The sequence below is a fragment of the Myotis daubentonii genome, chromosome 11, assembly GCF_963259705.1.
Source record: "Myotis daubentonii chromosome 11, mMyoDau2.1, whole genome shotgun sequence".
In the NCBI taxonomy this organism is placed as follows: Eukaryota; Metazoa; Chordata; class Mammalia; order Chiroptera; family Vespertilionidae; genus Myotis; species Myotis daubentonii.
This window is the reverse complement of record NC_081850.1, coordinates 19,949,102-19,963,774: the sequence shown is the minus strand read 5'-3', so window position 1 is coordinate 19,963,774 and position 14,673 is coordinate 19,949,102. Positions and strand designations below refer to the sequence as shown.

The 14,673-nt window shown below is 42.5% G+C and overlaps 1 protein-coding gene and 2 non-coding genes across 3 annotated transcripts in view; all 3 read left to right on the top strand.

Annotated features, from left to right (window-relative positions):
* The window catches only part of FOCAD (focadhesin), a 286,965-nt gene that overhangs the window by 176,108 nt on the left and 96,184 nt on the right, over positions 1–14,673 (top strand). Inside the window, exons 19-20 of the mRNA XM_059656547.1 lie at positions 9,262–9,400; positions 13,759–13,944. Coding sequence (XP_059512530.1) covers positions 9,262–9,400; positions 13,759–13,944 — 325 coding nt within the window. The remainder of the gene's footprint in view (positions 1–9,261; positions 9,401–13,758; positions 13,945–14,673) is intronic.
* LOC132212906 (small Cajal body-specific RNA 17) lies at positions 813–950 on the top strand. The gene has a single exon (XR_009447845.1). It is a non-coding gene; the product is annotated as a small Cajal body-specific RNA 17 (non-coding RNA).
* Positions 1,011–1,093, top strand: LOC132212893 (small Cajal body-specific RNA 18). Its single transcript, XR_009447832.1, has one exon. It is a non-coding gene; the product is annotated as a small Cajal body-specific RNA 18 (non-coding RNA).

Genomic DNA, 14,673 nt, shown 5'->3' with positions numbered 1-14,673 from the left:
TTTCAAGTATCTATGTAATATAGACAACTTCAAATTATTGGGTTGTCTGGAATTAAGTGTCTGATTTCACATTTAGTGCTGCTACTAATTTAAATGCACCCACATGCACAAATGCCAAGTGTAAAGCAGACACTAGTAGAAGAAGTTATGTACAACATTGCACAAAATCTGTCCTTGAGGCCAAATGGCAAGAAGTTTTGGTGAGATTTCTTGGGCTCCTTGGGCATTAAAATGGGTTTTCTTTCTCTTCTCGATAGAGATTATATGGAGATTAGATACCAGTAAGAATCAGAAAAACTTCTCTCTATTGAATTGAATAGGAGCCACCATGTAAGTGGGACTGAAGGACAGGCTCCTGTAAAACCAAATCTAAGGCAGGATTTCCCATGTCCCCGAGCAGCTTGGCTGCCTTGTCACGCAGTTATCACAAATGGGAAGACTTAAGAAAAAGTGTTTTGCCCTAACCGGTTTGGCTCAGTGGATAGAGCGTCGGCCTGTGGACTCAAGGGTCCCAGGTTCGATTCCGGTCAAGGGCATGTACCTTGGTTGCGGGCACATCCCCAGTAGGGAGTGTGCAGGAGGCAGCTGATCAATGTTTCTCTCTCATCGATGTTTCTAACTCTCTATTCCTCTGCCTTCCTCCCTGTAAAAAAATCAATAAAATATATTTTTTTAAAAAAAGTGTTTTATGACTCATAAAATTAAAAAAGATGGGACTTCAGAGGCCAGTGGTGGGTGGCGGGGTCGAGTCGCGTAGTGGGGTGGGGAGGTTGGTGTGAGGGCACTGCAGCGAGGGTCATAGGGCGGGGTGTCCCCCGGTTTCCCAGTGCAGCCCCTGGATGAGCCCCTAGTATTTTCCTTAAAAGATTGGGCCCCAAGGCTGGTGGCGATGCCGGCCCAGAGCCTAAGAGGATTATAAAGGTCAGGCGAAGTGGGGCCAGGGGATGAGCCTGGTTAGGCTAGAGATGAGGGAGTTTTAGGGAGGCCTCTGCCACTGTAACTGTTAGTCCTGGTTGTTAATGACGAGACCACTGCTCAGTCTGAGTTCTGGGAACCAGGTGATGAAGTGTGTTCTGAGAATGGACTGAGACTGGGTGGGGGAAAAAAGATGCGACTTCAGACTGCACTATGGCTACTAGCAATACCCATAGCTTATGGAAAGGAGGGATGAAGGGAGGGTGGGAGGGAAAGAGAAAAAAGTAATTTAAAAAAAAGGGGGGGGAAGCTACATGTAAATTTGGTGTGCAAACTCCTACCAATAGATATGGGAAGATACCTTTTATTATTATTATTATTAGTAGTAGTAGTAGTAGTAGTAGTAGTAGTAGTAGTATTGTAGTTGTTGTTATTAAGTAATTTCTAATTTACATCACCGCATGATAATTACCTTTATTTTCAGCTCTCATTCTTGTAATATTTCAGCTGGAATAAATAGCTTTTGTTAAGCAACTTTCACATTCACTTGGCTATTTCATCTCTATCTCTTCAAATTTTGATATGTTTATATTTTTCCTACTTTAGGGTTATGTCCATTTTCTGATTATGGTTGTTAGAATTTATACTCAAATAAGTGCTATTCTCAGTCAAATATTAGGTACTTCCTTAACCTAGCTCTTCTATATTGTCTGATCCCTAATAGCATATATAGCTCTTCATACCTCCCTGCACAAAGGGTAGTGATATGCGTAGAGTTGGGGTTTCTAAGTCTGCTTGGGTTTTCACCATCGGCATATGAAGAGCTGGAAAGGAAATCTCTAAGACTTGTCCTTTGTTAGCCATGTTTTTCAACCTTTTCTTCTGCCCTAACCCCCTTCAGGGATATGAATAGTGGTTCACTAATGTGAATATTTTCAACTGGGATTAAGATGAACAGATAAAAATGGTTTAAAAGATTCCACCTCTTTGCCCTGATCGGTTTGGCTCAGTGGATAGAGCGTCGGCCTGCAGACTGAAAGGTCCCAGGTTCGATTCCAGTCAAGGGCATGTACCTTGGTTGCGGGCACATCCCCAGTAGGGGGTGTGCAGGAGGCAGCTGATCGATGTTTCTCTCTCATCGATGTTTCTGACTCTCTATCCCTCTCCCTTCCTCTCTGTAAAAAATCAATAAAATATATTTTAAAAGATTCCACCTCTGACGACCATCTTCTGATCTAGCGGGCCCGCCTCCCCACGGAGAATCATTGCTTCCAAGACTGCAAAATGCATTCCTCTTCTTGTGGTTGATGAATGATTTTCAGTTTGGCTGTTAGAATATCCAGCACTGAAAGTCCAGAAAGCGGCCCATGTATTCACATCCAAACAAGTCCCCCACATCCCCAAAGGCGTAGGAGACAACCAAGTCAGCGTTCCACTTCTGCTTTGTAGATGGTGACAGTGAGGCCCATTTTCCAAAAAAGCTTGTTTTCAATTATCTTAAAAGTCCCTGCCAGGTAGGGGCTAATATAATACAAAAACTAAGATTTTTGTTGTTATTGTCAGAGACTACTTCCTCCGTATTAAGGGCAATTTCAATTACTCACGAAGCTGAAAGTTACCTGTACTTTCCAGTGAAAGTATGGCCGTCCACCTTTTCTTTTTCGGCTTGTGGAAACTTGTGAAATAGTCTTCTAAATGAGCACAGTATGAATTTCAAATAGAAATATGAAAAAAAAGTATAGTGGATCCTTATCAACATGGCTACATTTATGGATTGTAATTCAGCTACTTTTGCAATTAGCACTGCCCTTTTTAAATTTACTGAAGAAAGATTTGTTGATAGATGCATTAATTTAAAACTGCGAAACTTGTTGAAAGCTAACAGGCTGGTAGAACAAAAGGTATTAGAGAAGTGGCAGACATCAGAAAAAAATTTAGGGTTGAATAAGACATCACATCTAAGGCTAGATGGGAAATGCCACTGGGTAATAGATTTGAATAAGATACTTTGTGAGTTAGGGATTTGAAATCAAATTCATTAACTCATTTTTCTTGTCACTGGTTTTTTTTTAGGAAGTTCTGTGAGATTATTGGAGATAGACACTTAACACTTGCATCGGTTTAATAATTATTTATTGGACATATACTAAGTGCTAGACTACTATGTGTTTTGTTGGTTTGTAAAAATATTGTTAATTAGTTGAAACTTGCAAATCTAAAGTTGGTCAAAAAATCTGGGGGCCTTCATTGAGGACTTGTTGATTCTAATGCTAAAATATACACATGAGCCCTAGATGGTTTGGCTCAGTGCATAGAGCATTGGCCTGCGGACTGAAGAGTCCCGGTTTTGAATTCTGGTCAAGGGCATATGGCAGGGTTGCTGGCTCGATCCCCAGTAGGGGGCATGCAGAAGGCAACCAATTAATGATTCTCTCTCATCATTGATGTTTCTATCTCTCTCTCCTCTCCTTAACTCTCTGAAATCAATAAAATAAAAAGTACAGATGAGTGCTTCTTCCCTTTTAGTTTATATATCTTTGGGGGTTTTTGTGTGTTTTTTTGTTCTGTTTTGTTGTTTTTTTTTAGCGATTTATCCTTCTCCTCTGCCTTCTTTAGCACAAAAATAAATAAATAAATAAAAAATAAATTAACCCAAAAAGGCAACCAAACAAACAAAAAAACCCCATAGAGAATTGTTTTCCTGATAAAACAATCAGTAATAGATAAACGTTTAGGTAGAAGATTGACTCTCTTCTCTGACTTGGGTTCATTAAAAAATATTTAGCTATTTAAAAATTAAACTTTTTATTATAGAGGTCTTAAGATAAATTGTGTTGTTGATTTCTGGAGTTAATTTTAGAAGCGAGTAATATAAAAGGACTCATTATGCATGCTGGGTTGGTATTAATGTGGTGTAACCTGTTCGTCTTTGATTTAAGTGAATGTCACTGCATTCATCAGAAGCTGTTTCTCTTTTTAAATGAATTTATGCATACTTGACGTGTTCCAAATAAAATCCTCTGTTTCTGCACAAACTCCTGGGTTTTCATAGGTTACACACAAACAAAGGTGGTTGAAAGGTTATCTGGCTCAGAACCCACAGGAAGGCATTTTGTGGGGTAAGCTTTCCAGTATTCAATTTTAAGCAGATTTTAAAAATAATTTATCATTTTATACTTGGCTCTCTATTAAAGTGTCTCCAGTTAAGCTTAGCTATTATCGGAAGGGCATAGTTGTGTGTGTACATGCGTGTGTGTTTATGTTTCAAATATATGTGCAGGTTTCCTGGGTGTTTTGGCAGCTAATGTAATATAATTGCCAAAATTATGAGATTTTAACAGATTTTTCCCCATGACGTCTCTTGATGTTCCTTAGTTGTACTCATATTGATCATAGCCGTTGCACACAAGCCCAGGGAAGAGACTGGAGCTAGCATAGGGAAGCTGGAATAAATGCCTCTTTAAGAGACGAGCAGAAAAGGACAGAAATGTAATGGAACCAAGTTCTAACAATAGTGCTGACTTGTTCGGGAGAATCAACTCGCATTTGAAGAAACAAAATTGAAGGAGTCATCATAGCATTATAAGTAGGCAGAGGATGTCATTTATACTGAAATCACAGTACATCTGTAGTTTCCTTGTTATGAGATGCAGACATATGCTGTTTACTATATAGCAGATAGATTAATATAGGTGTTCAGTTATGTGAATGTGAAATTGGGCAACTTAAGATGGGTCAGTGTATCAATTTTTTTTTTTTACCCCCAACGTAGTAGGTCTTTCTTTCATGGCTCTAGAAATATTGATGGCTGGGTGCTGTGACTCACTTTCAGTAATTTAGGTTGACTGCACGGAAAGACTGGATAGGCTAACATGTGTGCAAAAATGATTGTATCCCTTTTACAGTAAACTAGAGGCCTGGTGCACAAAATTCATGCATTGGGGACAGAGGGGTCCCTCAGGCTGGCCTACGCCCTCTCACAGTCTGGACCAATCGGGAGATGTCTGCCTGCTGGCTTAGACCCGATCCCCCCAGGGATCAGGCCTAAGCTGGCAGTCCAAGGGGATTGGGCCTAAGTGGCAGTAGGACATCCCTGTCACAGTCCGGGATCCCTTGCTCCTTACCACTCGGCTCACCACTCGGCTCGCTGCTCCTTAGCGCTGCCACGGAGGCGGGAAAGGCTCCCACCACCTCGGCTGCACTCATCTGTGAGCCTGGCTTCTGGCTGAGCGGCGCTCCCCCTGTGGGAGTACACTGACCATCGGAGGCAGCTCCTGCATTGCGCATCATAGCGACCAATCATTCTGGTCATTCCGCCGTAATGGCCACTTAGGCTTTTATTATATAGACTAGAGGCCCAGTGCACAAAAATTTGTGCACTCGGGGGTACGGGGTCCCTCAGCCCTACCTGTGCTCTTTCGCAGTCTGGGACCCCTCGGGGGTGACCACTTGCTGGCTTAGGCCTGCTCCCTGGGGTATTGGGCCTAAGATGGCAATCAGACATCCCTCTGGCAGCCCGGCAGCCCTCAGGGGATGTCCACTTGCCAGCGGGGAGCAGACCTAAGCTGCAGTCAGACATCCTTAGCGCTGCTGAGGAGGCAGGAGAGGCTCCCACCACCACCGCTGTACTGGCAGCCATCAGCTTGGCTTGTGGCTGAATAGAGCTCTCCCTGTGGGAGCGCACTGACCACCAGAGGGCAGCTCCTGCATTGAGCATCTGCCTCCTGGTGGTCAGTGTATGTCATAGTGACCAGTCATTCCCAGTCTTTCTGCTGTTAGGGTCAGTTTGCATATTACCCTTTTACTATATAGGATAGAGGCCTGGTGCATGGGAGGGGGCCACCTGGTTTGCCCTGAAGGGTGTCCCGGATCAGGCTGGGAGTCCCACTTGGGTGCCTGGACAGCCTGGGTGAGGGACTGATGGCTGTTTGCAGCTGGTCACACCCCCTTCAGGGTGGGGGTCCCCACTGGGGTGCCTGGCCAGTCTGGGTGCGGGGCTGAGGGCCGTTTTCAGGCTGGCGGGCGACTGAAACTCCCAGCCTCTTTTATTTATTTATTTATTTATTTATTTATTTTTTATTCTGGAATTTATTTACCTTCTATAGCTGTCACTGGAGCTGAGAGCGGCTCCAGCTCTGAGTCTGTGGCTGGCTGAAAGCAGGTATCTGAGTTTGTTTGCCTTCTATAATTGAAACTCTGTTGCCATCACTGGCACTCTAAGCTCTGAGCTCGCTGCTGGCTGAAAGCAGGTATCTGGGTTTTGTTTAGCTTCTATAATTGAAACATTGTTGCCATCACTGGCGCTCCCAGCTCTGAGGCCAGGCCGGCTGAAAGCCGGTACCTGGGGTTTGTTTAGCTACTATAATTGCAACATAGTTGCATCCAGAGCTCAGAGCTGGGCCTCGGCAGGCGGGGAACCTTGGCTTCCTCCATCACTGGAGCAAGCAAGCCTCATGTTCACTTCAGCTGCGTGGCTGCCGGCCACCGTCTTTGTTGGCAGTTAATTTGCATATCCTGCTGATTAGCCAATGGGAAGCCTAGCGGAGGTATGGTTAATTACCATGTTTGTCTATTATTAGATAGGACTAGAGGCCTGGTGCACGGATTCATGCAGCCGTTGGGCCCCTTGGCCTGGCCTGCACCTTCTCGCAATCCAGGACCCCTCGGAATATCAGAGAGCTGGTTTCGGCCCGATCCCTGCAGGCCAGGTCGAGGGACCCCATCGGTGCACAATCAGGGTCGGGGATGGACCTTGAGAGGGCTCCAGAGCATGTCTGGCCTGTCTTGCCCACTCCTGATCGGCCGGACCCCAGCAGCAAGCTAACCTACTGGTTGGAGTGCCTGCCCCCTGGTGGTCAGTGCGCATCATAGCAACTGGTTGAACAGTTAAGGCACTTAGCATATTAGGCTTTTATTATATAGGATGATTCTGGAATTAGAAGCATTGGATCATTTGGAATAGTTCATGCATCAGCTAAGGTCCCTCTGAAGGCGATGGTGGCTTCTGCTTCTTACTCTTCTGCTTGTGCCACTAACACCTCCCTCTCCCTTCCCACTTCCTCTTCTCTTTCTTGTAGCCTTCCTTCCTTCATCCTTCCTCCCACCTTTCCTTCCACCGCCTTCCTTCTTTATAAACAGATTAATTGAAACATGATTCACATTCCATATGATTCACCTATTTAAAGCATACAATCAGTGGTTTTAGTATATTCAAAGAATTGCACCAGCTAATCAAAGAGCAACAAATCTAATTTTAGAACATTTTATTATGAGTTAATTCCCATTACCCTTTCCTCTCCCCAAGCCCTAAGCAACGATTAATCTACTTTCTGTCTCTAAATTTGCCTGGCCTGAACCTTTGCTATAATGAAATCATAAGGTATGTGGTCTTTTGTGACTGGCTTCCTTAATAGCATATTTTCAAGGATCATTCATGTGTAGCATGAATGGTACTTCGTACCTTTTTATGACCAAATAATATTCCAAGGTACAGATATGCCACATTTTGTTTATGTATTCATCACTTCATGGGCATTTCAGTTGCCTGTTTTGTTTTTGGGGTTTTTTTTGGGGGGGGGTGTTTTGTGTGTGGTTTTTTTGTTTTTGTTTTTTAGCTATTATGAATAATGCATTCACATTCCTGAACATTCATTCACGCGCAAGTTTTTTGTGTGAGTGTATATTTTCATTTCTCTTGGTTATATACCTAGCAGTGGGATTCCTGGGGCTTATCAACTCATGTGAACTGTCTAACATTTTGAGAAACTGCCAACCTGTTTTCCAAAGGAGCCGCCCCCTTTCACATGTGCACCAGCAGTGTATGCGGGTTCTGATTTCTCCACGTCCCCACCGTTCCTCTGAGTTTTCATGGGCGCCCCTCCCCAAGTCTCCTATCACCTTGAATGTGAGGGGCAGCAGGGCTTCCCAGGGCTTGGCTGGCCTGGCGTGGTAGCGGGTGTTTCAGGTGCAGGCTCCAGCTGTAAGCAGATGCTTTTCCATTTGTACTGTGGATGTGTAAAAAGTCAGGAAGTAAGGCAAACGGGCCCAGACCAACTCCTTTTGGGGGAACTTTTTAGGCAACGGGGACTGTTAGAATCTCCGAGATAACTCCTGATGATACCAACCCTGGCAACTTCCGAGGATGTATGTAGACCCGAGACACTGGGAAAACTCCGCTTGCTGGAACCAAAAGGTTTGCAAACGCACCCGGGTTTCTCTGGTATGCACTGATGTCAGCAAATGCCTTGTGTGAAGCATGGATTGTTATCGCTGTAATTGTGGCTGGCGCAGGCTCTGAGGGCCAGGCCCTCTATTGCCTCCGAAGTAAGCCTGTCTTAGCAAGTGCTAGGGCAGCCGGCTTGCTTTCCCTCCTTCGCTGTTGTAGAGGACGCGAGTTACGGTTGGAAGGCTTCATTGGAGTTGAAGTTATTATACTTAAGAGAAGCATTTCCTCTTTTTTTTTTTTTTTTTATCCCTTGCAAGAACCCCGGCTCAGTGCAGTTCCTAAATGGAACAGTGCTTTGGGGACCTATGAAGAAGGCAGTCGCAGGAATTGTTAATTGTTTCTAAAAATAACTCCAGGAGACAGGCTAATGGTAATGACTGGGTTCTGGCACTTTATGGTTATAGCAACCACTTTTATATATTTTGATTTCCTCCCCTAATGCTTAATTATCTCCATGTGGGCATTATGATGGTGTATCATTGAAAGTATTAAAAATTTAATTAATTGCTTGACAGTTATATCTTGTGGAAATTACAATAGTGGTAATCTTCAAATTGCAAATCCCACAATAAAGTGTAGCTACCAATTACAGATTTTAGTGTTTTTATATTCTCTAGCAACAAATTGCCAAGTCTAAAATAAAGTCAACTAAAGCATTCTGTTCCTTCCTGATCTCCATCATATATTCTACTGGCGGATTTTAAGCTTTATCATAGAGATGTGAGTAGAATCACAAATTTTTAAAAAAATATATTTAGATTGGGCAAATAATTTCATTATAAACCATAGAAGTCCACTATATACAATGTGTCAGTGTTTGCATTTTATTGTCTGACGGTGTAAACTTTTATTACTTTTCTATAAAATCATTGCTTATATTGGTTTATGGTGATTTTCTTACAATATCATTAGTTCTTTACTTGGATCTGGGGTTGTACCTAATATGATTATAGGTTAACATTTAGTTAATCTGAAAATGAATAGTTTTTTTAAAAATTATTTTTAATGGTCTTTTGACATTATAGAGCACTAAATCTAGCTGGTTTTTTAAATCTTGACATAAAAAGGAAAAAGAAAAGATTTTACATGATGCTTTAGTATTGTCTTCTCTGTCATTTCAGATAAGACCAGAAATCAGTCCTCCTGACGAGCTGGATGAAGATGAAGATGAGGAGGGTGATGAAAAGGATGTGGATCTTTCAATTCCTGGCTCTTGCTATCTCAAACTGTTGCCACTCACCTCACCTTTGGTGTTACCAGGTGACTTATTTACTTAGTGGCAGGGAAGCTATCATTTTCCAGTGATTTTTACCTATCCGATTTAATCGTGTTCTTTTGTGATGTGTACATATTATAGCTGGCTTTAATCTTACATGCTCATTTTCTATCTGAAATGCAAAATGCCGCCATCTGTTCCATAGGACTGCTTGAGGTAGTATGGTATTCAAAATATACTGAATATGTTAGACTCAAATAAAATTGAACTGGAAAACTAGTTTAAAAACCATTTTTACTAAGAAATTAAAATGTATTTCAAATGCTAAATTTATTCTGTAAGGTAAGTTTGCAGTGGGACTTTAAGTCACTGATTCAAATAACTGGTCATTGTCATATAAGGTAAGTGAAAAGATTATTAGAACCTTCCAAGATTTACTGGCTAGTGTCATCATTATAAATTTATTCTAAAGAGAATTATTCCAAAGATGGTACCAATATTCAAGAACTAGAAATGAATGCCTTTAAAAAATAGATCGAATTGCATAGTCATTTAGTTTCAACATAAACTTTACAGAATCTTGGCATTTTAAAAAATGTTCTAATTATTTCTAATTATTCTAATTCAGTATTAGCCAACATTTTGCTGACCATGCATTATATAGCCTGTCCCAATTCTAGTTTGAACGTTCATGAATGTATAAATTTCTTAAAATTAAGTTCAATAAATATGAGAAATGTCATCTTATCTTCACAATCGTAATCTCACTAGCCTATAATGTTGAAAGATTTTTTTCCTTGGTTTCATCCCACGTGGAGATTCCTGAGGAATTCAGCCAAATAAATATTATAAATTTCTAGACAAAGCTCCTGTCCCAAATCCCCACCTCCTTTCATTAGGGAAAGCTGGATGGTACAGCTGAGACAAAGAGCTCACCCTTTCTTTTCTCCTGATGCCCAGAACAAGCCTTAAAGCCCAGTCTCCTGTCCTCTCTTCTCTTCTTCCCCACTTCCTACCTCAGGGCTCTTCAGAGTCTGGAACTTTTTGTGTAGTTCATAGTGAGTCAAAGAAGTACAAAGCCTGCATTTATCAAAGTGCCCCTTGTATCCTAAAATAGCCTTAGGATGTTGTTCCCTCTTACATGGAACATGCACGCGCACACACACACACACGCACACACACACACACACACACACACACACACCTCTCACCCCTCACCCCGCGGGCTTGTGGTGGGAGAAGAAGGGGGAAGACATTGGTTGCCAAGCTGTGCTGTAGTGTCTGACCTCCTAGTCTGCACAGAACTGTGGTGGCCATGAAGTGGCTCCTCTGCGTGCTTTGTCCTTGGTTATTGTTAATGCCTTTCATTGAGAAAGAAGGGGAAGACTTGAGATCAACAATTGTATCTGCTTGAGAAAATTCAATACTTAGAATCAGGTGGGTAATCTAGATGCTGCCTGCATGTGGCGAGCCATGTCAGCATGGCAGGGTTCTTCATTGTTCTGTGCCTCACTTTTCCTGGGATTACTCAAAAAGCAAACAAGACACCCGGGAAAGAGCACCAGCCAAAGGAGTGTATGCCCTACAGGGTCCAGGGGGGATGACCCATATTAGGTCTCTGGGTGCAGTAAGTAGGCGGAAAGCCAGATCACACTGAGTAAGTGAATCCTGGCCCTTTTCTCCTCTTACTTTCAAGTAAACACAAATTCAATTGCAGAGTAAATTCAGTAATTTGCATTATTTTAATAGGGGTGTTACTGGTATCAAAGTTTTTGATATAATTTTAGACTTACAAGAAGTCACAAAAACAGTTTAGAAAGTTTCTGTGTACTTTTACCCACCTGCTCCCAATTGCTAAAAGCCCACAAAGCCTTAGTTCATTATTAAAACCAGGAATTTCACAGTGGTACGATATTAATAACCATAGACCTTTCAGGTTTTACCAGGGTTTTTCATACATTATATAAACTTTTGGGATTAGCTGCTTTTTTTTTTTTCCTCACTCAGCCTGTTTTTTAATCCATCCAAACACTTGCCTGTATGAATTGTTCTTTTTTATTACTGAGTAGTATTTCATTGTAGGATGCACTACAGTTTGTTTATCCACTCACCTGTTGAAAGACATTTGGGTTGTTTTCAAATTTTATATCTAACACTGCAACTTACAGCTTTTCAGCTCTTTTCAAATTCTCACCTGGTAGAAGACAGGGCAAAACGCAATGACAATGGAAAACATCCTAGTTGCTAGCTCAGTGGCTGGGGAGGACGGTGTTTTTTATATCAATTGCAGTCATGCCTTCATTTGCACTATTCTCAGGGCTGGAGTTAATTTTAGAATCCTTAGTTCTCTGAAGAGCTTGCCAAGTAGAAAAATTTCCATTCCCGGGTTAGTCTATTGCACATGTGTACTTATCTCTTGACATGTATCAGCTCTGCCAGAAAAGGACCCTTCAGGGAAAGCATGAAATAACTCCTCTCATCATAGCACTAGTGTCCTCACACACGATGATCCTGGCTTCATTCTGAACAGCTGTGCTCACACTCATCTAGCTTGAAGCGGTCATGCACGTGCATGTGAATGCAGGTATTGGGGTATATGGCCTGCAATTGGATGTTACTCGTCCCTGTCATTTAGATGATGTATTGATTAGGGTCTTGACAGGAAAGTCACATTCAGATGGAGTAACCGAGAGTTTAATAGAGACTATTTACAGTTATGTTATCAAGGTTAAAGGAAAATCACAAGCAATGGTGAATCATCCCAGAGTGGGATGATGTCCCTTAGCTAGAAGGTGTAAGGGGAGGTAGCAGTTAGGAGAGTGAGAGTCATAAGTAGGGGAGCCAGGCCTTCGTAAGAGGCATGCAGGCAACCGGTAGCAGTCCTGTAGGTGGGTATCTGGGGGATACATGCCTCACCTCACAGTGTTTCCACCCTGTGACCTCCTGCCAGTGTTTCCCATTGGCTGCCAGAGAACAAGGGAGCCTGGTGATGCAGTTGTTAAAGGTCATTCTTCCAGGGCACAGAGCAGGGTGAGAGGGTGGAGGATGGGTCTGGAGGGGTAAATGGAAAGTATCCCATACAGTGTTCCCTGGGTTTGAATGGAGAAATTTGGCTGCATCTTGAAGTACATAGCATTGACAGAGCCAGGCACATAATAGATGCGCCAGTGAGCACTTTCCCTTTAATTTAATCATGTTTTTTAAGGAAGACTTTTAGATCTACTCAGAGTGAGATTCCAGTTTTATTGGGTGGATCCTTGCTTCTTGTCCCTATAATAAGAGGCACCTGCAGTAGTGTCCTTTTTTGTTTTCCATATGATTTGTTTAGTTTAAATGTGTTTGTTTCTGCATTGGGCAACCTCTAGTGGTTCTTAGGAAAATAACACTTGAATACAAACCTGCAGTCTTATCAAGTATTTTGTTTGGGTATCTATTGTCTTTGATCCCACATTTTTGTGTTACCTTATAATAAGTAAACATGTCAAGCAGTAAAGATCTTGGGCTTAATTAGGACCACAAGCAAAGAAATAGTGAACCAATATTTTGCTTTTTAATAATTATACTGATATTGCTACAGATGATTAAACTTCTGATAATATCAGCGGTTTTGATGTTATTCTAAGCGCAGTGAAAAACCAATGGAAGATGTTAGGGAGGGGATGACACAAATTCTAGCTTGGATAGATGATGGTTTGTAGGGGTAGAAACCAAGAAATCCATGTTTAAATTAGTCCAGATGAGGAAGAGAGAAGATAATGACTGGGCAAGTAGCAGTGAAAATGGAGAGAAATGGGTGGATTTGGGATATATTTTAGAAGTTTGATGTAGAAGGACTTGCTGGTGGAGTACATATAAGGAGTGTGGGAAAGAAAAAAGTCAAGAATGACTAAGTTTTTAAGCTTTAGCAACTGGATGCCCTGGTCTGACTTGGGGAAGAATAAAAAAGGATGGGAATAAAGAGTCCTCTTTTTACTTTGCAAAGTTTGGCCTGAAATAGGCTAAGTTACTGCTGCTGTGCTGCTGGTGGTGGGTGTGAGTTAAGACATGATTTCACTTATCTGTGGAATCTAACGAACACAATAAACTGATGAATAAAATAGAACCAGAAACATGGAACAGACTGGTGAATCTCAGAGGAAAGGTAGGGGCAGGAAGAGATTAAACAAAGAATTTATATGCATATATACATTGCCCATTGCCCATGGACACAGACCATAGGGTGGTGAAGGCCTGGGATGGGGTGGGAGCCAGGTGGCGGGGGGGGGGGGGATGGAGGGCAAAGGGGGAAATGGGGGCAGCGTCTGTAATATTCTCAACAATAAAGATTTTTTTTAAAAGAATGAGTGTTTCTCTTCTAGCATACTGTAATGCTCTACTTTTAATTTCCTTTTATCTCTTTCAGCGTTGGAGGAATTTTTTACATCGCTTGTGAAGCAAGAAATGGTGAATATGCCCCGTGGGGTATATCACTTGGCATTAAAAGGAGGTGCCCGCTCAGACCAAGGAAAGACTGTAGCAGGAATCCCCAATTTTATATTGAAAATGTATGAAACAAACAAGCAACCCGGTTTGAAACCTGGCCTTGCAGGTGAGCACAGTACATAGGATCCAGGTACAAGTTTTTAATGCATTGTTTTAACTTCCGTTTCCAGGCAGGCCGGAGTAGGGCATGGGGGGGCACTGCTGCTGCGGCTGACATGTAGGCCCAGCTGGATAAATGGCAAGAATCAGTCACATTTTAAAGGCACCGGAGAACTGTAGAAGCAAAGAGGGATAGATAGACAAAAAAAAAATCCAGAATAGGAGAACAGTTTAGGGTTGTCCTCATCCCCAAGGAGGGTAGTCAGACTCTGGTTGTGAGCTAGGATTGGGGGTTGGCCAGGAAGGAAGCTAGAGAAACAGTGGAGCTCTTAGTGGTTCCCCTGGATGAAGGCGCTGCGCTGGTTAATTTTATGTGCCTTGATGGGGCTAAGAGATGCCGGATAGCTGCTGAAACATTTTGGGCGTGTCTGTGCGTGTGCTCAGAAGAGGTTAGCTTTGAGTCAGTAAACTGAGTAAAGATCACCAGGGCGTCCGGGCCCCAATGGAACAGGAAACAACGGGAGAGCGAATCTGCTCTTTGCTTGAACGGGTGCATCCATCTCCTGCCCCTGGACGTTGGCACCCCTGGTTCTCAGGCTTTGGGACTTGGGCTGGATTATTCCTCTGGCTTCCCTGGTTCTCCAGCTCTCCGGTATATATTTCTTATTCTGTTTCGCTGAGGACTCTGACTAATATGGGAGACAAAGTGGAGGTTTTCCTCAGAAGATATTTGCTG